The sequence below is a fragment of the Micromys minutus genome (assembly GCF_963924665.1).
Source record: "Micromys minutus genome assembly, chromosome: 27".
NCBI lineage: Eukaryota > Metazoa > Chordata > Mammalia > Rodentia > Muridae > Micromys > Micromys minutus.
In genome coordinates this window covers 18134817-18160925 of record NC_137962.1, presented here as the reverse complement: position 1 = coordinate 18160925, position 26109 = coordinate 18134817, and the positions used below count along the sequence as shown (strand labels likewise).

At 44.9% G+C, this 26109-nt stretch overlaps 1 protein-coding gene across 2 annotated transcripts; it reads left to right on the top strand.

Annotated features, from left to right (window-relative positions):
- On the top strand, positions 1 to 24580 carry COPZ1 (COPI coat complex subunit zeta 1). Of its 2 annotated transcripts, XR_013975567.1 has the most exons (10): positions 1 to 40; positions 14709 to 14777; positions 16247 to 16328; positions 16924 to 17015; positions 19818 to 19873; positions 21269 to 21346; positions 21489 to 21540; positions 22634 to 22672; positions 23224 to 23370; positions 23453 to 24580. XR_013975567.1 is itself a non-coding variant. In XM_080938836.1 (9 exons), exons 1-9 carry the CDS (start codon positions 23 to 25, stop codon positions 23498 to 23500), a joined length of 534 nt encoding a protein of 177 aa, XP_080794962.1. In that variant the 5' UTR covers positions 1 to 22; the 3' UTR covers positions 23501 to 24580. The 2 variants fall into 2 exon arrangements, 1 of the variants encoding a protein (XP_080794962.1); XM_080938836.1 differs by lacking the exon at positions 23224 to 23370.
- The last annotated feature ends 1529 nt before the right edge of the window (positions 24581 to 26109 follow it).

Genomic DNA, 26109 nt, shown 5'->3' with positions numbered 1-26109 from the left:
GTCGGCAGCAGCTACGGGCAAGATGGAGCCGCTGATCTTGGTAGGAGCTGGAGGGCCGGTGGCTCCGCCGTGGTGTTCCCGGGGATCCGGGAGGTGGGGTTCATCAGATGGGGCCAGGAGAGGGTTCCGGGCAGGCCTCGGGGGCCGAAGCTTCCGCTGTCTGAGAAATGCAAGTGTGGCCTACATGGGAGCCAGAGCCGCGGTTTAGAGTAGGAAGCCTGGCTAGGAAGAGAGCAAGAGTCGGTGGTAAAGTTGAAGTGAACATGCGGGGACCTTAGGAGAATTCCGAGTGCACTGGAGGGTGTCTTTCAAGTTTTCCCTGATAGTTAGCGTTGTGGATCATACCTACTTAAGTTTCTCCAAACCTTCATAATCCCCGCAAGTTGCAACAGCAGAATCAGCCCCAGATCCTCCGGGTAGAGGTCAGAATTCGACTACCTATTGACAATTCCACGTCCTGTTTCTTCACAAAACTTGTTTTCTTTTTCCTGTTAATCCTTAGTATGTAATTCCGTCATGACTGAGAGTCAGCATTCCATCCAGGTTCAGGAATACTTGGTAGAGCTAGAATAGACTTTGGAATATTTTTTTCTGACTCCTTGTTCTGCTCTCCTATTTCCTCCTCCTTCAGACTTTAGGAACTTACACTGTGGGATTCGTTGTCTGTCTTCCCCTGCTTGGCTATATAGAATTGCTTTAGTTCTCTTGTCCCTTGATCCTTCCTGCTTGTTCAAATAAAACACTGCCTCTTTAGAACAGGACCAGAGTATTTCTTTCTTTTACATGAGTCTGCCTACCTGTGTCTGTGTGTTAGTGTAGGAACTTAACTTCCCACTTCTCCCCTTCAGTTGGGTACTAGGATTGTTTCCAAGAGTCTTTCTTAGCTCCTGTTTTCCTTTGTATTCCTTGTAAGTGTACATGTCAAACTCTTGTTAATAAAAGGAAAAAAACCAAAACCAACCAAACAAACAAACAAAAAAAACAAAACAAGTTTTTTCTTCTCTTTTTTTAAAGGAAAAAGTTTTTTTGAGACAGGGTCCCTCTCTCCCTCTCCACCTCCTTTCCCTTCCCCGGTGCCCTGATAAATCAGGGTTGGCCTCAAACTCTCAAAGACCCATCCACCTGCCTCTACCTCCCAAGTGCTGAGACTAGAGGTATGTGACACCACTCCGGCGTGTTTTAGTTTTTGACTGAAGGTTTCATACAAGTCTGATGGAATCAACTTTGCCATACTCACCTGGCATTTATGTGGGAATTTGACCTTTGGTTTTCTTATTTGTGTGACAAGCACTTTAACCCCTGACCTATCAGTTCAAACCTCCTTATTTCCTTTCTTTCAAATGTCAAGGAAAATTTTATTCTCATCACATGAGTTTGACAAGTTGAAGCAAAGTGCTTAATGTCTTGAGTGGTTTGAATATTTACTGTACCAAGTATTTACAGTATTTACTTTTTTAAAAAAAATCTTGTGACAGATGTGGATAGAGTCAGTGAAATTGGTTTCCTTGGATGCTTTTAGCCTTTTTAATCGAGTGTGGTGATTCACACTTGTAACCCCAGCACTCAGGCTGAGGACATATTGCTGCTAGTTTGAGGCCAACCTGGGTTACAAAATAAGGCCTTCTGTCATAAAACCAAAATTATTGTAATTTAGTTGAACCAGCTTAAAGAGTGAGGAAGGTGATCCTTGGGGAGCTGCTTTACCATTGGTTCTGTTGGGCTTGGTGTAATGCTATGGTAAGAGCACATGTTCTAGCTAGCTTTAAAGGCCCTGTATTCGGCCCCTAGCACTGAGGTGTCTGAAGTTTTATGGGGTAATCGCTGTCATTTTTTTTTCCCTTTTCTGTCTTTTCTTGTACTGTGTGGTTCATCTCACCCTGTTTCTTTATTCTTTCTTTTCAGCTGAGCTAATTTGCTGCATGTAGTATCAGACCCTTGCTAATTTGCCTGGACACACCATACCTTTACTTTAAAAACTATACCAAGCCTTTGTCACTAACACCTTATATATTGGGTTTAGAGAAGCAGAGCTGTAGGAAGACTCTAAGGCGGGCAGTGCCTTCATTCCATTTACTTTCCTTGTTCTCTCAGAACAAATCCTTTTTTGGGGGGAGGGGTGGGTAGTCTATGTAGCCTGGGCTGGGTTTGAATTTGTCACCTCCCAACCTTAGCAGGTTTCTGTAGGTTCTCAGACCGCTTCAGTTTGCAGATTTTTTCTTTCAGCCTTGGGTTGTATAAAACTTTTGTTGAATAAAATACTTACAAGAAATTATGGATTGTGGCTCCCGCCTTTAATCTCAGTACTTGGTAGGCACAGGCAGATGGATGTCTGAGAGTTTGATGCCAGCCTCTTCTACTTAGTGAGTTCCCAGACAGTCAAAGCTATGTAGAGAGACCCCCGTCTTAAATAAATAAATAAATAATAATAAAAACACCCCAAACCTACAGGTGTTAGTTTCTGTGCTGAGTTTTAGAGTTCTTGAGGATTAAACAAGTGTCTTTTTTTTCTTCTGTGTTCTTTCCAACTTTATTTAATGTTTTTTTTGTTTGTTTGTTTGTTTGTTTGTTTGAGACTGGATCTCATTATGTAGTTTGGCCTGGCTTGGATCTTGCTGTGTAGACCAAGCTGGTTTAAACTCAGAGATTCTCTTCTGTCTCCTAAGAACTAGGATTAACGGTATTTGTTTTTGTGCCTACCTTAATCATCATCACCACATTTATTTATCTTTTGAGACAGAGTCTTTCTATATAGTTCCTACTGTCTTAGAACTCACTATGTAGACTAGGTTGTCCTCTAACTCACAGACATCCACCTGCTTCTGCCTCACAAGTTCTAGGATTAAAGGCATGTACCTCCACATCGAGCCTGTTAATACTGTTTTTGAGAATAGGCTCTCATGTTGCCAAACCTTGCCTTGAACTCTTGACCCTTCTGCTTGCACCTCCTAAAGTGAAGAGATTATGGGTGTGAACCACCATAAACCATATCCTGTGTTGTTCTGAGACAGGGTCTTTAAATTTATTTTATTTTATTATTTTATGTGTATATGTAGGTGGGTGCCTGCAGAGGTCAGAAAATGGTATTGGATCCTCTGGAACTGGAGTTACAGGCAGTTGCTTCCTCGTGAGGGCATTAGGAACTTAAGTCATCTGCAAGAGGCAGGAGGATTTTGAGTTTGAAGCTAGCTTGAGCACATGGCAAGACCCTGTGCCCAAAAAAGAAAAAAAGAAAAAGCAGCAGGCAAAAATTGAAGAAATCTCTAAATTTCTGCTGAGATTTTTACTGTACCTGGGTAGTACTGGAGAAGCTGCTCTTAGAGAGGACATACTTGTTTCTGTATACCTATATCTAAGCTGCCTCCAGGCCTCCTCTTGCTCTTCTGTTTGCTGGTTTGGCAGGACCTCTGGGGAAGCCTGATCAAACATGTTCTGGCCTCACCTCCACAAGGCACACAACTGTATAATGTTGAGAAGAGGGAAGGGAGGATCTAGAGGGCAAGGAAGTGGGTCAAAAATCTGCCCCAGTCTGGGCATTTCTAGGTGACAGTAGATTCCTTCATTGAGGTACTTTACAGTAGGTCCTTCTTGAAGTAAGCAGCCACAAATGGGGGATGGAAAGATGGCTCAGTGGTTAAGAAGAACAACTGATTTCTTACAGAGGACCTGGGCTGGCTTTAACCGCAGCATCCATATGGTGGTTCATAACCATCTGCAGCACCAGTTTCAGGGGATCCAACACCATCTTCTGACCTTGGGCCTCAGGCAAACATGTGATGCACACACATGCAGGCAAAACAGTCAGAAAATAAATATTGAAAAGAGCTGTGCAGCCTTAGCTCGTAATTGAATTTACCAAATCTTTTTCCTGTCCCTTGTCTCTCAGTTCCTAGCCTGTTTCTGGCCTCAGCCCCCTCTGCTGCTCTTTTTGCTGACTCCCCTGTTCTCAGGTGTTTGTGGAGAGGAATCTTCACATTGCCACTCTCCATTCCTAATCTGGAATCTTAATAAGTTACACTTTCCTTTAGCCTTTACTGTTTTTCACCCCTCAAAGCTGAATTACTATAGCAGTTCAGATGCTTAAAAACTTTGTACAGAGATATTTTTTCTTCCTAATTCCCGGTTTTCATTTCTGAGTACATTTCTAGTGTTTTACAGATTAGACCTCGATTCCATCCATTGTTTCCCCTTAATATTTTATCCTAAAACTGACAAAATCCTGATTTCCACATTTCATTCAAATACCAGGCCATCTAAAGTGCACCCAGAGGTATATGTATCTAGAGGAGGAAACTGCAGGACACATTGGTGACTCAAGGGTTGACATTGTTTCAGTGGCCTTTGCTTTCTGAATCATCTTAATGGGGCTTTTGTTAAATTCCTTTGGCACTCACAGTAGAGGTGCTTGGCCTGAGTCCCCCTCCCTCTGCTTTGGGCAAAGGTATCAATTACATTAAGCCCCCAAAGCACTCCCATCTCGTTCCGGGCAGTCCCCTGTGCCCCTCTCCCAGCTGCGTCCTTGCTGGTGCTTGGCCCCTCCATTTCGTTAGAAGAAGCAATCTCCTCATTCCTGTGCTGAGGAGATATATTTCTCAGCCAGGGCTTGAGCAGTGCCGGCACTACCCCCGGTGAGGTCCCTGGCAGCCATAAAAATTTTTATTGTGATTATGTTGGTGTCGGGGTGTCCATCTGGGTTATTGCACACCTAGTTTAATTGATTGAAGTTTAATTTATTGACACTTCAAATTAAATGATCAGAATAAACTGTGCTGTTACTCTGGCCGGCTTGTTTTAATGGTTGATTGCTGGAAGCAGACCTTGGCTTGAACTAAAACCCCAAAAGAGTAATTGACGAAGCTTCTAACTCTCCCCATGTCTTGCCCTCTAAGAAGACCTCGTTATAGATTTCCGACGTATTTATTTATATATTTTTTTCTTCTTCACAGTGGTGGGAAAGGGTTGGTCCCTGGCAAGGTATAAATTATATCAAAGGTCTCGGGAGCCATCACGTGGTCTGAAAGGGTGGAGGAGGCCTGTACATAAAGAAAACCAGACCTCGGAGAAGCCAGGTCCTCCCTGGGGCAGATTGTGAGTGCAGTTCCCACCTATGTGAGGGGGCCTCAGGGCAGGCTGGGCTCTTTCTCACTCGTGTTCTTGCTGCTGTTTTTTATCCCATTGGCATGGTTCGGCTGGTATTGGCAGGATGCTGACGAAAAACTAGAGGAGAGAGGAGCTGGAGGGGGTAATAAAGATTGAACAGGCATCGTCAGGGCTGGTGCAGCCACTTACACTGGAGAAATGAAGGAATACAGCTGATGAAGATGCCCTCGGAGGCTAGTCCATGTATACTGTGAAATGCCAATGTTGGCAAAGGCCTTCCAGATTTGCCTCTTTGGTTAGATTTTCTTCTGTCCTTACATTGCCTAACACTGTCACTTTCATGTCTTCAGAAAACCCTTTTGTGTGACTTAATTCATGTGCTGCAGATGAAAGCTTACCTTAGTCTGGGACTGTAGCTCAGTCGGTAGTGCAAACCTGGCACCCCATAAATTGGGCATGGTGGTACACACTGTAGTCTCAGTTCAGTACTCAGTAGATAGAATCAGAAAAATCCCAAATTCAAAGTCATCCTCAGTTATGTGGCAACTTGAAGCCAGTCTGGAGTACCTGACAACCTTCCCCTCAGGGGGCAAAAATCAAAGAATAGAAAGTCTGTCTCTTACTGGCTTTTTTTTTCCCTTCACAATCAGTGTACATAACTCCATTTGTACCAAACTGTTCTGTCATCCAATTATTCCCAACTTTTTTCTGTGTGTGTGTGTTAGGGTTGGGGGAATTAATTATATAGTCCAGGCTAACCTTAATTTATGATCCTCTTACCTTATTTTCCTGCACAGGAATTAGAGGTATGTGCCACCAAACCCGGCTTACATCTTCTCTGCTATGTAGTTAGACTGAAGAACACAGACTCTTCACTTAGTCTTTAGATCCCTTTGCAGCAGAGGGCAGCAAGATTAATCATGATATAACCAGGGCCAAAAAACGAACCATAAGTGGATCTAAGCTGATGGTGAATGTCTAACTCCCAGCACTTGGGAAGCTGAGACAGGACTCCTGGCATGAGGCTAAAAGTTTGAGGATAGGCTGAAAATTGTAGTAAAATCTTGCCTAGGAAAAATGTGAAAAGAAATTCACATTAAGAAATTAAGACTTGCTGGAGAGATGGCTCAGAGGTGAAGAGCACTGGCTGTTCTTCCAGAGGTCCCAAGTTCAATTCCCAGCAATCACATGGGCTCATAATGAGATCTGGCGCCCTCTTCTGGCTGTGCAGGCAGAACATTGTATACATAATAAATAAATCTTAAAAAAAAAAAAAAAGAAAGAAATTAACACTTTAGGGTTTTAAATTTAGATATCCAGTCAGGGCACAGACCCATTCTAGGGCAGGGGAAGGGTTGCAAATTTCAGGCTTGTTTGGCCTTGTCTCAAAATAGACAATGGCTAGGGTTATCGTATAGTGATAACATTGGAAAGATAAAGGACAAAAGATGTCTCTAGTGCCTTTTGATTTTTCTTCCCTTTGCTGAATAATACTTAACTGTGGGCTTCTGAAGTACTCAATTTAGGTGGCAGGGTGTTCTGATTTAGTCTCAGGCCTGGTTGAAGAATGCAACTAATTTCAGTTTACCTGGTTGTCAGTATTACCACCTCATTTAGGTGAATCCTTTTCATTGGTAATGGCTGAAGAGTTAGGAATTGTGTGACCCCTGGGTAGGGGAGTTCTTCAGCAGTTAGGTGTCCTGAGTTTTCAGAAAATACTTGGGGAGCTAGGCAGTAGTGGTGCAGACCTTTAATCCTCGCACTTGGGAGGCAGAGGCAGATGGATCTCTGTGTTTGAGGCCAGCCTGGTCTACAGGTCGAGTTCCAGAAAAGCCAAAGCTACAAAGAGAAACCGTGTGTGTTTGTGTGTGTGTGTGTGTGTGTGTGTGTGCAGGGGTTAGATGAAGAAAGAAGGGAGGAGAGGAAAGAAAGAAAATACCTGAGGGTCTGGAGAGATGACTGAGCACATAAGAGCACTTGCTGCTTTTACAGAGAACCCATGTTTGGTTCCTAGCACCCTGTACTGTCTGCTTTTGTGTCAGTGTGACACAAGCTGGAGTTACAGAGAAAGGAGCCTCAGTTGAGGAAATGCCTCCATGAGATCCAACTGTAAGGCATTTTCTCAACTAGTGATCAAGGGGGGAGGGCCCAGCCCATTGTGGGTGGTGCCATCTCTGGGCTGGTAGACCTGGGTTCTATAAGAAAGCAGGCTGAGCAAGCCAGGGGAAGCAAGCCAGTAAGTGACATCCCTCCATTGCCTCTGCATCAGCTGCTGCTTGCTTCCTGACCTGCTTGAGTTCCAGTCCTGACTTCCTCTGGTGATAAACAGCATGTGGAAGTGTAAGCTGAATAAACCCTTTCCTCTCCAACTTGCTTCTTGGTCATGATGTTTTGTGCAGGGATACAAACCCTGACTAAGACACACCCACAGCAGATTACAGCCTTTACGTGTAAAATAAATCTGTATTACCGGGGAAAAAAAAAGAACAGTTAAAAAAGGAAAGAAAAGCAAAGACCGTGTACTCTGCATTGCTTAAGAGCTTGAGGCTTGGTTAGCTTGTGCAGTTTGGTCACTAAATAAGGCCATTGAAAGCTGGAGGGGTGTGGTGCTGACCCTTACTCCCCCTGCTGGCTGTGTGAGATCTGTAGTCTTATTACAAAGGCCACATATTCTTATTGAAGTTGTTAACTGGTTGGAGGCAGAAAATTATTTCCTCAATTTTTTCTTTTCACATTCAAAAGAATGCTTGGGTTTTTTGAACCGGGTCTCACTATGAGGCTGGCCTGAATCTCACTACCAGGGTGTCCTCAGACTGACAGAGATCAGTCTGCCTCTGCCTGTGAAGTGCTGGGACTAAAGGTGTGGACCACCAACCCAGGCTCTTCACATAATTTTATCTTTAGAGGATTGATTTTTAAACCTAGTTCAGTCTCTTAACTGTATAATGTGGGTTTTTTGTTTTCAGGAACGAAGTTCAGAGATTTTTTTTTCCAGCTTATCACAAGGGTCTGCTATAATTTTTTTTAAAAGGCACTAACCCTAGCTGATCTAGGTACCCTTTCACTTCTATGAGGAAGTTTGGTATCAGAGAAAGGGAGGGGAAAACTTGAGTTAATAGCTTACTCAAAATTCAGAGACACCCAGCTTCTCTAACTGGCAGAAGGTTTTGCCCCATTCCTGTGCTCTCTGTTTCCTATCTGTATGGAGTAGAAAGGTGTGTGTGTGTGTGTGTGTGTGTGTGTGTGTGTGTGTGTGTGTGTGCAGGTATAATGAATTGTGTGCTGTGTGCACTTGTGTGGAGAGTGGAGGCTGACCTCAGGTGCCATTTCTTTCCAGCCACCAGCTATCTAGTGGGTTTTTGTTATGTTCACTTGTTTTGTGTCTTGTTAATGTTTTAAGACGAGGTTTCTCTGTGTAGCCCTTGCTGTCCTAGAACTTGGACTGTAGACCAGGCTGACCCTGAACCCAGAGATCTACCTGCCTTTGCCACCTCAGTGCTGGAATTGACAGTGCATGTCATTAAAAGCACAAGTACTTTCACCAACATCACTCCAGATGTTCTGTTTGTTTTGAGACAGAAGCTTGTGAACTTCTGTAGGTGTTGATCTTGAACCTCTTGAGTGGTAGGACTACAGGCTATGATGCCATGTCTGATTTATGTAATACTAAGGATTGAACCCAGGACTTCATGCATGCTAGGGAAATACTATAACTAAGCTATAGTCTCAGTTCCTAAAAAGATTCTTTCTAAATGTCTTTCTGCCATCAATACCTCCTGAATATGTGTCCAGTTTACTTTTTATAACCAAAATTTGATCTCATATAGGCTAGATAACATCTCCACGACCCATGGGTCTTTTTTTTTTTTAAAGAAAGGGTCTCATTATATATCCCCAGCAGGCCTGGAACTCTTTATGTAGACTAGATTGGCCCTGAACTTACAGAGAGCTGCCTCTTTGTACCTCTTGAGTGCTGTGATTAAAAGCCTTGCCTCATGGGTCTTATTTTCTGAGCTTTTTGTTGTTTTGGTTTTTAATGTGTCTTTGTGTGTGATTGCCACTTGTGTGTGCATGCCTATGGCGGCCAGAAGTGGGAATCAGGTGCCCTGGGACTGGAGTTACAGCCTGCCGTAGATGCTGGGAACCAAACTGTAGACCTGGAAGAGCAGAAACCACTCCTAACCTAACTGCTGATCCACCTCCTCAACCCTGTGAAGTTTTTTGTTTTTGTTTTTGTTTTTTTAATGTGTTTATTATTTTGGTTTTGGTGCTGGGGGATCTGGCACAGTGCATACTAAAGCATATTCTGAACAGAGAATCCACCACTGAAACCCCCAAGGTGTTTCTCCCAAATCTGAAAACTTAGCTAATTTTTTTTTCATCTTAATCTATAGACTTCTGTAGTAAATTAGAGCTCTCAATCCCAACACAGCTTTTAATTTAAAAAATGTTAACGCAGGATTGGGTAACCAAGTACCTGCATAGCCATGTGGCTCTGGGAGTGGTATCTAGGAATTCGTTCTTCTAATTTTGTTTTGCTTTTGAGACAAAACAAATTTTTTATCGTAGGCTGACCTAGAGCTTACTCTGTAGTCCAGATTGGCTTCTTAACTCCTGATCCTGCTCAACCTTCTGAGTGCTAGGGTTGCAAGTGTGTTTACTATGAAGGGCTCTCTTAGTGCTAGCTCTGCTTTATAAGTAGGGTTGAAAGGAGACCATCTTTTTATACTTTTTAATTGGTGGATCTATTCCTAAGCCTAGCCCCTTTACTGTGGCCCCAAGAATATTTTTATAAGTAGGGAGCACAGAACTTTCCAGGAATCTCAGCCAGATTGTTTGTTTGTATGTATGTAATGTATGTTTTGTATTAGTTTGTTTTGTTTTTAGTTCTGTTTTATTCCATATATATGTAAAAGTGTTTTGTTTATATAGGTACCATGTGCATGCAGTACCATCAGAGGCCAGAAGAGGGTGTAAGAACCCCCTGGAACTGGGAGCTGGGATCTGAACCTGAGTCCTCTGCAAGAGCAGCAAATGCTCTTAACCTCTGAGCTATGTATCTCTTCAGATTCTTAGGCCTTTTGGTTTTGTGACCTAAGTGAATCAAATAGTTACTCATAGTTCTAAAATAGTCTGTCTCTCTACACACTGTTCCTCCAAGTTTTTTGGTCTCATACAATGATCTTACTCCAGTATTCCCTTACTATTCCATATAGATTGCTAATAGACTTAATTCTGTCTTGTTTTGAGACAAGGTCATTTGTCCCAGCCTGTCCTAGAATTTGACGAGTTGCTGAGGATGACCTTAAACTTCTGATCCTCCTGGATCTAGAGTTACAAGCATGTGCCACTACTGTTAGCTTTCCAAGTTTTCCTTTACAAACCTGTTTCTATTAGTTTTATTCAAAATACAAATAATGTACACATAGAGTTTGGTGTGGGTTAAACACCAGGTCTCACACCTTAGGTGAATACTCTGCCCAAATAGCTTAGGCCCCAAACCTCTGCTTTTCTAGCACTGTTTGCTTAGGCTATAATCCTAAGGAAGCTGTGTGTCAGGCAGAAGGCCCACAGAGGGCAGCACTGGGAAGGACTTTTCTTCCTTTGGCCTTCTCAGTATAGGCTTTGGGGCTCCAGACTTGATGTTCCCACCGGGTTTCTGGAGACTGATTGAGATCGAGGTTAGTTGCAGCAGCCTGGGTGCTTATTGGATGATATTTCAGCTGTTTTGAGGACAGCTTTCTAGTTTTCTTGATAATAAAAACAGACATGAATATCTGTCCCTGCCATCCCTCCTTCTACAAGCCAGTCTACCTGTCCAACATTTACAGGCTCTCTTAGCATTTGAGGTGAAGTTCTGTTTTACACTCAGGCTGTGGCTCTGAAAGTCAGTGCATCACAGAACTTTGTCTCGAAAGCTTTCTAGCAGCTGCCCATTTGGGGAGTAAAAGGGAAGAGTAGCTCTTTTCAATCCTTTGAAAGACCCTAAGATTGTAGGGTCTTTTTCAAGAGTCAGTGTTTAAAGCACTACAAGGTCAAAGCCTAGTTCATTGTCCTAAATAAAGCTGTGATTTATTTATAAACATGCAAAACTTAGAACAAAATTACATTATTAGTAATGGCTCCTGGAGCCTTTAAACTGGCTGGTTTTATGACGTAAAGGGGACTCTGGCTTCCCTCTCCTGAGATGTAAAGGCATAGGGTGGAGTGGGGCAGCCACAACAGACGTTAGGAGAACTGGCTCGACTGCAGCATGGTGATGCTTCCAGTGGCATCCATTTCATGCCAAAGACCCCAGCTTTCCTTCTTGTGGGTCTTCCTTTGCACGTTTGAAATGCTCAGACTTTGTTCTGCCTTCCCTCTTCTTCCAGAGCTTTAGTGCCTGAAAGCTGGTCTGGTCTCTGCCTCTCCCTTAACCGTCTTTTTATGTTGCCCAGGAAGACTCAGTGTTTCTGTTTTAAGGGTTTTTTTTTTTTTTTTTTTTGATTTTGTCTTCTAGGCAGCCCATGAAAAGAGCCAGGAGCAGAACCCTGGGCTGTTTCTCTGTTGTTAGTATGGCTGTGTGGGTGCTTAGACTGCTAGCCACAAGCACATTGGCTCTCCCGCTTGGCAGGTGGCCATTAAGGATTTTGGCTTCTGTGAGGGTGTGTGGGGGGTGTGCTCCCATTCCTTCCAGGAATGCCAGATTCTGGCTGTAAGAACAGTTACCAATGCCAGATTAAGGTCCAGTTTCAACTTGTGGGCAGCAAGCCCTGTGTGGTTGCTGTGAGTGTGGATGGAGGGGCACAACCATTTCCTTCTATTAGGATGTTTTGTCCATTAAGGAAACTCATTCCCATTGAGGGCTCCATTTTGGTACTTGAACAGCCAAGTGGCTGTAGAACAGAGCCTGCTCTGTGGGATGATCTTTCTGTATGGAGCTAGGAGTTAGAAGAACAACTTCTGTTTGTGGCTTTTAGACAATGCTTGAGGAGACTTCACTCTGCCAGACAGCACAGTTCCCCAGTTGCAGAGGAAATGTGCTTGTCCTTTATTCCAGAGGACAGCATTGCTAGGGTGGGCAGTTTGCAGTGTGTCAGAGGAGAGGGTGGGTTGGCAATAATATCATCCCAAAACAATCTCACTACAAAATCCACTTAGGTGCAAAATCCAGTTATAATACATCATCATGCCAAGAGATTTTTTTAAAACTTTATTCTCAACTTTGAACAAATATTGAGAGTTTCGAATGTGCCAAGCATTGTTCTGTGTACTTGAAATGAATTAATGAAGGAAATACAAAAAAACTGGTGAATATTTTGGTTTGTTTCTTTTTGACCATCCTTAAGAATTCAAGTCAGATGGACATGAAGACATACATTTGAGATTAGGAAGTAGTAGGTGGATTAGGTTTAAGGTTATCCTTGGCTGTATACTACATAGCATAACCTGTCTCATAAAAAAAAGTTGGGCAAACAAAGCTTACATTTCTTAGGTCATTTTCTTTTGTTTTGTTTGTTTGTTTGTTTTAGACAGTACTTATTTGTATAGTGCTAGCTGTCCTGGGACTCATTTTGTAACCTTGAACTCAGAGATCTGCCTGCCTCTGCCTCCCAAGTTCTGAGTCAGAACTGCTGGGCTCTTAAACCGTTTAAGAAGACTGGATTAGTGAGCTGGAGATCGGCCAGCTGTCCTGGCTTCTGCCTAGTGGTGATGGCACACACCTTTAACCATAGCAGCTTCTGGTACAGAACCAATCAAATCTCTGAGTCTGAGGCCAGCCTGGTCTACATAGAGAGTTTCAGTACAGCCACAGTGATATAGAGAAATAGAACACTGGCTTTTAAGCTGGGTCTGGTGGTATACACCTTTAATACCAGCAGTAACAAAGTAAAAGTTGAGGCATATTTCTGTGAGTTCCAGGACAGCCAGAGCTTCATAGTAAGACCCTGTCTCAAAAACAAACAACCCAGCACCAACAACAAAATCCACTGGCTTCTCTTCTAGAAGACCCAGGTTCGATTCCTAGCACTTACATGACATCTTTAGTCCCAGCTGTAAGGGATTCTGACACCCTCTTCTGGCATCCAAGGGCACCATATGTGTAAATAGTATGCAAGTTTACTTGTAGACAAAACAGCCATACACATGGGGGGGAAAGTGATGGCACTTTGGAGGCAGTCTTTGGGTTCAAGGCCATCTGGGCTATGTATTGAGAGACCCTATCTAAATAAATAGCTAGAAAGATAAATAAATGTTAAAAAAAGAAAACCACTATCCAAAGATAGTGGACCCATGGCTCCAGCTGCACATGTAGCAGAGGATGGCCTTATTGGGTATCAATGGGAGGAGAGGCCCTTGGTTCTGCCAAGGCTTGATGCTGCAGTGTAGGGGAATGTCAGGGAGGGGAGGAAGGAGGGGGTGGGTGGGTGAACACCCTCATAGAAGCAGGGGGAGTGGTGATGGGATAGGGGATATGATGGAGGGGAATCTAGGAAAGAGGATAACATTTGAAATGTAAATAAAACATATCCAATAAGAGAAAAGCAAGTTTGCAAACAAAAAAAAAAAAAAAAAAGAAAGAAAGAAAGAAAAGAAAATAGCCTGGTTAATACCCACTCCTCTTGAGCTAGGGTTGCTTCTTTTGCATGAAGCCCCACCTCTACAGGAGCCTCACTTTACCTCTGTCAGGCTGCAGTTTCTGGATCCTTTGTAGTAATTCTTTCTTCTGCCTTGTGTCTTTGTTAAATGTGTATTTGAAGATGGGTGAGTTTTGTAAGACCAGGAGAGCAGAGCAGAGACTCTTGCCTTGGACAAGTTTTCCTTCTGAAAGTTGTGAGGACAGAGAGAACACCAGGCTCCATAGCTTTTCCCAGGTCATCTGTTCACAGCTGTAGAAAGATGTTTAAGTATAACCATTGTGGCTAAGCTGTGATGGCTTCATGAGAGCCAGTATCAGCAACTGTTTTCTGTTTTACAGGGAGAGGGGCTAGAGAGGAAACCCAGGGCTCCCTGCACACATACATGCACAATGGCACTGTACTTAGTTCCATTCTTGGTAGGGGAAGAAAATTCCCCTCCTGTTATTTTATCTACCACCCAGACCCTGGACATCTCAAATATTTCTCTATTTACTACACTTAAGATTCAGGTTGATTTTTATGCTAACAGATTACATGGTAATGGTTCATATGTATCTAGGAAGGGTTTCATATGTGAACTTTTGGATGATGTCTTTCTCAGAACCAGTGTGTGTGTGTGCATGTGTTTAGGTGTGTGGCATGCTTTAAGCTTCTGCTTTAGGACTGTAGTGACTTCCAAGGGAATTCAACCCTCTTTCAAATGAATAGTACCTGTTCATTATCGTAGTCACATTCCATGCCCACCTGTGAGGAGGCCAGGGAGAAAGGGTGGTTTAGAAAATGATGTGGCCTTAGGACCTGGAAATACGAGCACGGTGAAGGCCTGTGAGCACAAGACTGTCTCTCTGGGCCTTGGTTATTCTCAGGGGAAGGTATTAGACTTAATTATGCTGTAGTAGGGAACACATAAACCCCTGTGTGACCCTCTGAGCCCAGTGGGACCAAGGAAAGAAGGTGGTAGGCTTGCTAATAGTGCTCGTGTTTCTTCAGGAGCCCTCCCTGTACACTGTCAAGGCCATCCTGATTCTGGACAATGATGGAGACCGGCTCTTCGCCAAGGTGAGATCTGCTTTCATATTAATTTAAGAGCAGGACAGAAACATTGGAGACTTAAATACTGGGATTGGCTGTACTAACTCAAATTGTTCAAGAGTGTGATGATTATGAGGATTCTTTCACCTTACCTTGACTACTCCAGGTAAATCCAAGTTGGCAATCTTCTGTTTCTTAGAGTGTTTTCTGCCTGCTGTGATCACCCTCATTGGGGCAAGGAAGAGCTTTAGAACCTTAATTCCAGAGCAAAACACTATCTCAATGCTAGAGGCCTCTATTTATGTCTGTTTTATTATCTCTTCTGCCCCCGACCCTATTACTTGTCACTTGGCCTGAGTTTTTCAGGGAGTCCTCCAGTTTCTAACCTCACCAAGCTGCATGCCCCAGTGAGCTGTTGCTAACTTTGGGTGGATTGAGAGGAGAAAGGACACCCTTCTCCTCCTCCTGTAGAAATATCTTCTGTCCCTGGTGTATTAACTCTGGGCTAGCAGAGCATAAATCAATCAGCAGGTGGAGATTAGTTAGAATTCACCAGCTGTTCCTCCCTGTAATTGGATGTAACTATGCAGGACACCTTTGGAAACAGTTATCCAGTTACTAAATGCCAGACCTGTCATAGGTCTTCAGCTGACTGCAACGGATTAGCCCCTAAAGAACAGGCGGTTTAGCAGCCTATATCTCCATCCCCTTGTTGGGAGTGCTTGGGAGTGGGCTCAGTAAAGTGCTGACTGCCCGCTTCTCTCAGCCATCAGAAAGCCAAGATGTGCAGAGCACAGGGCATGGACTTGCCTTGCTGTGGGAGAGGTGGTCTTCCAGCCAAGTGGTCATATGCACATCTCTAATGCTAGCCTTCATGAACTCAGGGAAGCAGAGGCAGGCAGATCTACAGAGTGAGTTCCAGGATAGCCAGAATTACACAGAGAAACCCTGTCTCAAAAAATCAAACTGAAAAGAATCCTCTTGGTCTTCCTGCAGTGAGGGAGAGTCCGAGGAAGCCTCCCTGCATTTAAGGTTCCACATTTATTTCTCCATCACTGTCCCTGACAAGAGTAGCTCCCAGGAAGCATGTGGTGCAAGTATCCTTAAGAGAACTGGTAGGGCTCTGCCCTCAGAGTTTCAGAAATAGCTCATAGGATTGATTACAGCACAGTCCTTTTTTTTTTTTTTTTTTTTGTTTTGTTTTGTTTGGTTTGGTTTTTGATTTATTTCTTTTCTGGGTGTATATGTGTGAACTTGTTGGAAAAGGCCAGAGAATAATTCACAGGAGTCAGCTCTCTCCCTCTGCCATGAGGGTTCTGAGCTTGGCAGTAATCCCCCCATCCCCTGCCTCTGTAGTCCTTGTTTCTCTGTCTCAGTACTCCTCTGTTATTTCAGGCCTTGAAGGGGTTATACAAGATCCTAGAGTAGAACACTCACTAATCATTGTGGGCTCACAGCTGTGGTGACCCAACACTGTCTCCTTTCCCTCCCACTAGTATTATGACGACACCTACCCCAGTGTCAAGGAGCAAAAGGCCTTTGAGAAGAACATTTTCAACAAGACCCATCGGACAGATAGTAGGTCATTCTTCACCATTCTCTGTGTTTCAGGGAACCACGGGAAGGGGGTATCAGCAGACTGCAAAAAAAAAAAAAAAAAAGAAAAAGAAAAAATGACTCGGCCTCCTCTTTTTTTCCTCCTCCCCTCATATAATAAACTCTTCAGAAATGTAGTGGGGAGGTGAGTGTTCCTCACACGGGAATACTGTGCTAGAAGCTTGGCTGTTAGCTACCTGTCTAGTCCCTGGATTTATGAGCCTCACTTGACAAATTTAACTGCAGCTCTGCTTATTGTACCGCATCCATTAGGGCAGGTAAATGGAAGCCTGTAAAGGTGACCGCTCTGCATTTTTACCTCCAAAGGATCGGCTGGTATCCTGCCTCATACACAGGGAGGGAAGTAGGTGTGGTGGGGGAGGGAGAACTAGAGAACATAGACTCCCCTGAGTTTCTAAGTCCCTTCTGCTACCCCTCAAAACAGTGAATAGCTTCAGTACTTGGAGGTCATTACAGTTGGCCTTTCCTTGGCCCATGTAGCGAGCCCCAGGAATTAACGGGAACTCCTGTTCTGCCGTCTCTTCTCCCACCATTCAATGTCTGCTTTCTTCCCCAGGTGAAATAGCCCTGTTGGAAGGGCTGACGGTAGTCTATAAAAGCAGCATTGATCTCTATTTCTATGTGATTGGAAGCTCCTATGAAAACGAGGTGAGAATCACTGTGCATGTGCTACCTCTGATGCCACTTCTGAAACCCCATGGGACACAGCCACTGGTTTGGGGCTTTGGAGAGCCACAGTCCTCTGCTATCTGTCAAGGTCATAAAGAGGTCGTCAGAGATCCCTGTCAGACTTACAGAAAGAAATGGCCCAGCAAAGAATCAGTCCAGAAAGGAAGGTTCCCAGGTCTTTTCTAAAAATAAAGGGCAGGATCTTACTGTATGACACAGGCTGTTTTCATATCACATCTGTTTTCCAGGTGCTGGAATTACAGACATGAACCACCATCTCCAACTAGAATATACATTTATATGTTATTAATATTCTTTCATACATGGTGGTGGTTTAGATTTTGTTTGTTTTTGTTTTATTTTTGAGACAATGTCTCACTGTAACCCAGACTGGTCTCAAACTCAATGCAATCCTCCTGTCTTATTCTCTACAGTGCTGAGATTGTAGATGTGAGCCACTATGCCAAGTTCCAATGGTGTGTGTGTGTGAGTAGGGGGCTAGAGACAGGGATTCTGTGTGTAACCCTGGCTGTCCTGGAACTCATTCTGTTGACCAGGCTGGCCTTGAACTCTCAGGGATCCACCTGCCTCTGCCACCTGGATACTGGGATCAAAGGTATGTGCCACCACCACCCTGCTAGCCTGGTGGGTTTGTTTGTTTTTTGTTTAACTTTAAAAATTTTTATTTTACATGCATTGGTATTTTTGTGTGAAGGTAGTAGGTCCCCAGGAACAGGAGTTATAGACAGTTGTGAGTTACCATGTGGGTACTGGGAATTGAACCCAGGTTCCCTGGAACAGCAGCCAATGCTCTTAATCTCTGAGCCACCTCTCCAACCTCCACCCACAGTGGTTTTTTTAATTTAAAGGTAGATTTCTGAGGTAATTAAGGGTGTGCATGTGTAAGTATGAACTTCATGAACTAAAGTTTATGGTAAAGCATACAGTATGAAAGGGTCATTTGATGAAGTCTCATGAAGGTGTAAGTGGATCTGGGTGTATATTCCTAACCTTCCTGTATGCAGGAAACAACTTGTGGGAGAGTAGAAGGTACATAAGCCATCAGATAATTTTTCATCACAGTTAAGATTGGAAAGACAGGTCCTGCTGGGTTCTTACTGCTGTGTGTGCTCGTGAAGTGCATGGTCTAAGCTTGGCAGCATTCCTGTGGGTGGGAAGCATTACTGTCTTTGTTTTGCCAATGAGGAAACCAAACCGCAAAGAACCATATAAAATTACTTGTATTTGGCTTTTGTCAAACTATAAAAGCGGTTGTACATGTGATTCAGCTCAATAATTTTCTCTAGGTCACACATGTAGAACAAGCTGAGATCCAAACCCAGTTCTGACTCAAGCTGGGGAATGGATGTGTAGTTTGGTAGTGAAGTGTGCCCATTGAAAATTTGAAGTTTCAGATTTAATCCTTAGTACTGTTTGCTTTATTTTGTTTATTGTTTTTTTCTAGACAGGGGTTCTCTGTAGCCTTGGCTGTCAAGAAACTCGATTTGTAAACCAGGTTGGCTTTGAACTCACAAGAGATCCACTGCCTCTGCTTCCTGAGTACTGAGATTAAAAACATGCGTGACCACACCTTGCTCTGAGCACCTTTTTTTAAAGATTTACGTATTTTATGTATATGACTACACTGTAGCTGTCTTCAGACACAGCAGAAGAGAGTATCAGATCCCATTGCAGATGGTTGAGAGTCACCATTTGGTTTCTGGGAATTGAACTCAAGACCTCTGTGAAACAGTGTTTTTAACAACTGAGCCATCTCTCCAGCCTCTAAGTTTTTAAAAAGGACTTTCCACCACCTTCCTCTGATTTCAGCTCTTAATTAGTTAATTGTTTCGCTCTTTACTGATTCATCAGGTAGCTTGGTAAAGGCACAGGGTAGGGACTAGAGAGACAGTTCAGCAGTTAAGAGCACTGGCTGCTCTTCCAGAGGACCTGGGTTTTATTCCCAGCAACCACATGGGAGCTCACAACTGTCTTATCACTCCACTCTCAGGGAATCTGGTGCCTTCTGGCCTCTTTGGGTACTGCACACACTTTGGTATACAGACGTAGTTTTAGACGGGCATATATATATATATATATATATACATACATCAGATAAAATAATTATTAAAAAGACATAGATGGGGGAAAAACACATAGAGGCAGAAAAGCTTGGCAGTGCACACCTATTATCCTAGCACTTAGGAAGTATAAGGCAGGATAATCAGGAATTTAGGATTGACCTCAGTTATATAGGTGGTTCAAGACCAACCAGGGCTATGTGACAGACTACCTCGTAAAAACAAAACACAGAGATATTGCTTAGTGTTAAGAATGCTTGCTATTCTTTCAGAGGACTTGAATTTGGTTCCTAGTATCCATACCGTGTAACTCCTGCTTTGTAACTCCTGCTCCAGGGAGATCCAGCGCCCTCTTCTGGAATCTGTGGGCATTCCTGTGTGCATGCAGAACACAGAACACACAGAAATAAAATAAATCTTTAATAAAAAGTAAAAACACAGAGGGCTGTAGACATTTATAGAGGACTATACCAGCAAAGTTCTGTCTCAGTTTCTGCCTTAAAGAAGTAGAGGCACTTGTGGAATTGCTTAGCAGAATTAACTTCTGAGAAATTAGAGTCCTTCTGCTGTTGTGTTTGCTCTTCACATCATGTCTCCGGCCATTTGTGAAAGCTTATGCTTCTTGCTGAGAACAAAGTGGAGGGTCTGCTTTGGGGTAGCAGTTTTAGGGCCCTGAACCTTCCTTCTTCTTTCTCAACAGCTGATGCTTATGGCTGTTCTGAACTGCCTCTTCGACTCCCTGAGCCAGATGCTGAGGTAAGCAGCCATTCTCATTTAAATTTGGAAGGAAGTACCTATTCCTTAGAGGCAGAGCTTTGTGGGAAATCAGAACCACACTAGGGAATTGGTTCAGTATAAGAAATTAGACTTGCTGTTTGGGGATAACTGAGTGGAGGTTAGGTGGGGAGAGTGGTCCTCACATGGAATCATCCTTCTACACTAAGGAAGGAAAGAGTTCTTTACTCAGGAAGAATAAATATTCTATTCTCTGTTTCCTTTGGATGTACAGATAATTGAAACCAAAGGTAGGTAACTTTTCTACCACTGAGCTTCTCACTCAAACTTTTTCATTTTTTCTTTTAATTTAAGACAGAGTCTTACTAAGTTGCCCAAGTTGTCTTAAGACTCTCTTTGTAACCCAGGCAACCCTTGAACATGTAATCCCTGCTTCAGCTTCAGGACTAGTTGTGAGTACAGACGAGGACCTAGTCTGTATGCCTATACCTACTCTTGTCATGTCCAGTAACTCTCTGATGGTGGCCTGAGCTCCAGGTCAGAAGGACAGGAAAGTGCCCCAAGTGAAACTTCCTACCTTGGGAATGGAGGAAACACTGCCAGTCTTCCATTACTAGCCCTTAAGAGTCTTTCTCTGGACACAGAATGGGCCCACTGTGCTCTTTGCCCTCTTTACCTCCCCAGTAGCCCTCTGTTCCCATTCACACAAGCAAGAGAAGATATAAGATACTTTTTCTGAAAACATTCAAGGCTCTGAACTTCAGCCACAGCAGCTCCTAAAAATGAACACATTTTAGAAATCCATCTGGAGTAGAACAGCGGGCGCTCTCAGCCCACAAACCAGCGGGCCAGAGGCTCAGGTTTCCTCAGGAAGGGGGGATGATTTATTTCCCAGCCAGGTGAATGAATGGACTTCATTTCTGGTAATCTAGAGAAAGAGTCATACTGACGGATGTGACAGGCCAGCCACATGCGCCAACCACCGGATCTGTGGCTGGTAGATGCAGCCCCTGACTGTTCCCAGCCCTCCTCCTTGGCCTTTGTTTTAGGACTTGAACAGACCTGGGGGGAGGGGAAAGGCAGAGAGACTTCAGAACCATGTCAGAGCTTGAATGCAGAGGGTTTACATTCCACTCCTCCCACCTTTCCACCATTACCAATGCCAGATTTTGAGCTATGAATTTTTTTACAAGCACCTTCACCAGCAGCAGCACTCTGGATAAGTAGCCTAGGAGTCAGAAGTTAGCTGTTTGGGATCCCAGAATGTCAAGATTCTGATCATCGTTCAGCAGTACCCTCATTCCTTCAAGGTGTGGGTGGTGAAGTTATTGGTCAGGGTTAGGGTCTCCTATTCAGACTGTGACCCAAGATTCCTTTCACTCACAACCTGATTTTTCCTTTCTTTTGGGGATTCAGAAAAAACGTAGAAAAACGAGCTTTGCTGGAGAACATGGAGGGACTCTTCTTGGCTGTGGATGAAATTGTAGATGGAGGGTGAGTTCTCTGCCTTGCCTGGATTGGGGGGAGGGGTGGCTACCCCTCCCAAGTCCAGTTGGCTGACTAGCCAGCGATCCTGACCTCACAACATTGGTCGTTTAGAAGTGGACTGATCAAGCAACCTTCTTTGTGTTTGTAGGGTGATCCTAGAGAGCGACCCCCAGCAAGTGGTACACCGGGTAGCTTTGAGGGTAAGCAGAAATGTGCATCCCCATCTTTTCACAGGTTCTCCCAAGCCAGCCTTGCTGGGTGTAGCTGAGGATTCAGCTCATACATACATCCTACCTTCTCCTGTCCTCTTCACATGAATGTATCATCCTCCTGGCTTTTCCATCTCAGTGTCCCAGAGAAGCAGAGGAACTCGTTTATGTTTTTAATATGGCACCTAGCATTTTATATGGTCTTTCCACAAAATGGGCACTTTAATAGTTGAATGAACAAAAAAGTAATAGAAATCTTAATGTTCATGGTTCTAAAACTATAAAGGAACTTGAGGTTGGCTTGTTGCCTCTTTGAAGATAGATACAGTCACTAGAGGCAGAGCAGTGTCTTAGTCTGATGGAACTCTCAGAAAGCACTCTCTTGCCAGCACCTCAGCCCTCCTTGATACTAGTGATACCAGAAAGGCAGTCACAGTGCAGAGAATCCACCTGTAAATTGTATGGGGCAGAGATGTCTGAGCAGAGCAGTGCTACCAGTTCCCAGAATGTCCCAGCTCTGACCTCCACAGAGTGAAAGCTGACAGTGCTGGGTAATGGGAAGTCTTCTTCCTTAACTGCCTTGGGCTCCATTTGCATAGTTTAATCTTCTCCTCTAACATATGTCTCTATGTGGCAAGAGAGAGGCCCCCTTTGACTCCCCCCTTTCCCTTCCCAGGCTGCTGTTGCAGCAGTTTATTTCTTCAAATTAACATGCAGTCGTTACCCGTCAGGCCTTGCGGGATCCATTAACTACCCCTGGCTCCCTCCACCCCCCCATATTGATATTCAGGGAAGGTCTTCTCCAGACTAGGGAATCAGGTCCCCCTCCCCAGAGTTGAGGGAGGCGAGGATCAGATATCCTGCTGATTACTTGGAATGAAATAAATCTTTTAAGAAGTCATCCTTCCTTTAAGTGGAGGATGGATAAAATGATCCTTTGTGTTCACAGTCCCTCTGGCTGAGTACATTGTGGCTCAGTCTTTGGAAGGGGCTGAAAAGTTTAGGGCATTTGCCTTTGCTTTAGTTTAAAAGAACACTTCTTCCTCTCCCAGGCTCCAGTCTAAGTGCTTATCTCTGTATACAGGGTGAAGATGTCCCCCTTACCGAGCAGACCGTGTCTCAGGTATGACTTCCTTCCTTCCTCCTCTCCACACAGACTAACTAGCAGGAGTCCCCAGCCTGCCAAGTCTGAACTGAGACCTCACACTTAGTTAGCTTCCTTGGCTCCTTCTTATTCCAGAGCACTGGGCCTCATTGCAGTGTCCTCTCTCCGCCCCCACCCCACCCCCTTGTCTCCCTATACTGTGATCAGGACTGTCAGCCTTGCTCTGTACCCTTCAGACCTTCCCTGCCTAATACCTCAGTCAGTGATTTATTCCCCAGCAGAGGCTTGCCTTAAGCAGATGGTCTGTGTGCATGTGAGCACACAGTTCTCTTTCTCTTATTATTCAAATGAGGGCTGAGCTGAAAATGCATATTCTGGAATATGCGGGCTTCGCAGATCCATCCTTCTACCTTGACTGCAGATAGATTGTCTGCTTGACCTGGAGGCCTACATGGAAGTGGTTCTGGTTTTGCCCAGTAGGAATCCTCATCATCTGGATGTGTAATCTCCTCTTTATAACATGTGCCCAGTAACCCCCAGCTTTTTTTTTTTTTTTTCTTTCCTCCCAGGTATATCTCTTCTCTCTTCATCCCCCCAGTGGATTTGAATTCGGGGGGAATTTCCCAAACTGACAATCCTCTAGGGCCTTAGAGAGCTTCCTCCTATTCTTCCACCCTTGGGATTTTCTATCCCTTGTTCTTCTAAGGAGAGGGAAGGCAAGTGTGGGGAAGGAGAGCCTCAGCCTGCTCACACCCTGTGGCTTGCAAGTCCCCCTCAGTGCTGCCTTTGTCTCCGCAGGTGCTGCAGTCAGCCAAAGAACAGATCAAATGGTCCCTCCTTCGGTGAAGGTGTTCTGAGCCCAGTTCCTTGCCCCTCAAAACCCACATGTGCTGTGACTTCTTATCCAGGCCCCCCAACTTATGTCCTTAGGGTCATCTTGGAGAATTGCAATGGATTCTTGTGTCTCTATACTTTCTGGGGTTCTTTCCCCTCCCTCTCCTGAGAGTAAAGTCCCCAGCAGATTTGAGTGAGTCAGGGAAGTCTTCCTACTTACACTGGTCTCACCCCAACCCCCATTCTCTCCTTGGTTTCTTGGCCCTTTACTGTGGCTGTACTTCAGATCATCAATGTGCTGAGTGTTTTCTTCCCTATGCCTTAAGGGCCCTCATACCAGCAGCCCATATACCCAGCAAAGGGAGGACTCCTAACCAGCACAAGTGGGTTTGGAGTGGCAGAGGCCATATATTCTTTGCCTCAGCTTCTTCCTGTTGCCCTGTCCTTTGCCTTAGAAGAAATGGGAACAGCTTATAGGGAGGGGACAGAGCTCCAGAGGAACAGTGATTTGGAGCTTATGAAATTCGGTCTCTACTTTGATCTGGCCTTCAGCCTCAAAGCTGCTGCACCTGCACATGGTCCTGAGATCATCTCTCTAGGTGTCCCACACCTCTCCACCTGCCTGTATCACCTGTGAGAGCTTTGCCAGGTGTGGCCTCTGTCACCCTGGTGCAAAGCCAGACCTCAGAAATAAAACTAGTTCCTAGAAAAGTTTCTTCTCTGAACTGAGGAAGGAAAGGGCCTTAATGACTTTGGCCTTGCCATGTTCCTTCTCCTCAGTGTCACACTCACACTCCTCTGCCTTGGTTCTACAATCTGCTGTTGAGTTCCCCCTCTCTGCATTAGTCCCCGGAAGCAGAGGGTCTGGTGCAGTGCCTTTCCTCTGAGGCTTGGATACCCATTCTTGGGTGTAATGTTGCCCCTTGACCCCCATATCCCTGTGAAAATGACTTAGAAAAAAAAAGTTCCCGAGCAAGCGTTCTGTCCCATGTATTGGCTGAAGTGGGCAGACTGGAGGCAGGCTCTGCAAGAAATGGAGTCAGGCGAAGTCCACCTTGTACGCTGCTGTGCGGCAGAGGAATAAAGTGAATCTCTTCCAAACTGCCTTTGTGTGATGGTTCTGTTCCTCCCTTTTTTGGCAGCTATTCCTGTTCCTCCAGCCCCCCACTCCGCACCCCACCTCTTATAATATTTCTTCCTTTCTACCTCAGAGACTCCCCAGTAGTCCCCCCTACCCCTAATTTACAAGGCTGTTTGCTTCCTTGGCATCTCTAGTCCCTTCGCCTGGAAATTGGCGCCAGGGGTGGGGTGGGGATGGTATTTTCTCAGTGGGAGACTCGGGGAACTGAGTTCTCCCCCACACACCCCCAAAACCAGCTGCCTGCTCCCGCTTCAGCCATTAGTAACCCGGAGACGCGCACCTGCGTGGAGCCTCTCCTCCAGCCCCTGTTCCCTTCCCGCACCTCCCACTCCTCTGAAACGGCGCTGAGCGGGTTATTTATCGGAGCCTGCGCTGCTCCAGAAGGTCAGGACGGTGGTGTAAATAACCTCTTCTCGCCATTTCCCCATCCCTCCAGAGCCTACTCCCCTCCCCCTCCTCTACCTCTATTCTCACAAATGAATGTGGCTGGGCTGGCGCAGAGCCTGGCCCTGCATCTTAATGGGGCGGTGAGCTCACAAGATGGATTTAGCTGGGGGTTTTATGGTTGCTGCGGAGATAGGAGAATGCTTTGGTTTTCTTTCCCCCTTCCTCTGCAGGATTTTAAGGAGGGGGCAGTGTGGGGACTCCTCCTCTCCCCTGAGATTTGAAGGGCCTCCTCAGTCACCTCTACTGTTCTGACGGGTCTGCAAACCCAGGACTGACTAGGAAAAGGGGAAGGAAGGAGCCTCTGCAACACAGGCATGAAGAAGCCTATGGTTTGAACAGTTCTCTTACGGAAACCTTGGGCACAGCAGCTGTGAAGCACCTGGGCCCAGGATTCCTCTAAGCAGATAGAAAACTATATACTGAGCCACTCCTGCTTGGGGCCCTGTACTGGAAGCTGGAGAGAGTGGGAGAAGAGCTATGATGCCCTCTATCTTTGGCTGTCTGATCTGTGAGAAGCAGTGCCCAGCTCTTTCTGCCAACCTGCTTCTCATTTTGGCTTGGGACAGCAGGATTCGATTCTCAAATTCGGAATTCTCTAAGCTTGTTCCTCCAGCCTTCTGTTTCCTACCAAGACTGAAGTTTTGTTGCTCCAGTCTTCCCTGTCCTCTGGCGAGCAACTTTCATTTGGGACTCTGCAGTCCCATTCTTAGCACTAACTAAAACAGACACAGCAGTGGCTAGGCCTGTCTGGTTTGCCTCCCCCTCCTGTTTGTGAACCTTTCCCTCTTCCCCTGGGGAGTCTTAGGAGGCCCTCCTCCCTTCCCCTTTGGCTGGGAAAGAGACCACAGCCTGAACTGTGCCAGACACCTGCCTGCCAGATGTGGCGATTCCCCATGCTGTCCCTACCCCACTGAGCTCAGGCAGAGGGAGCCCCCCCACAGAGTGATTTACCGCTCCAGTCTCTTCCTCAAGTGCCCCTTCAGGCTTCTCGCCTGGTGCCCACGCTCCCGCTTTTCCCACCTAGGCCAAGCAG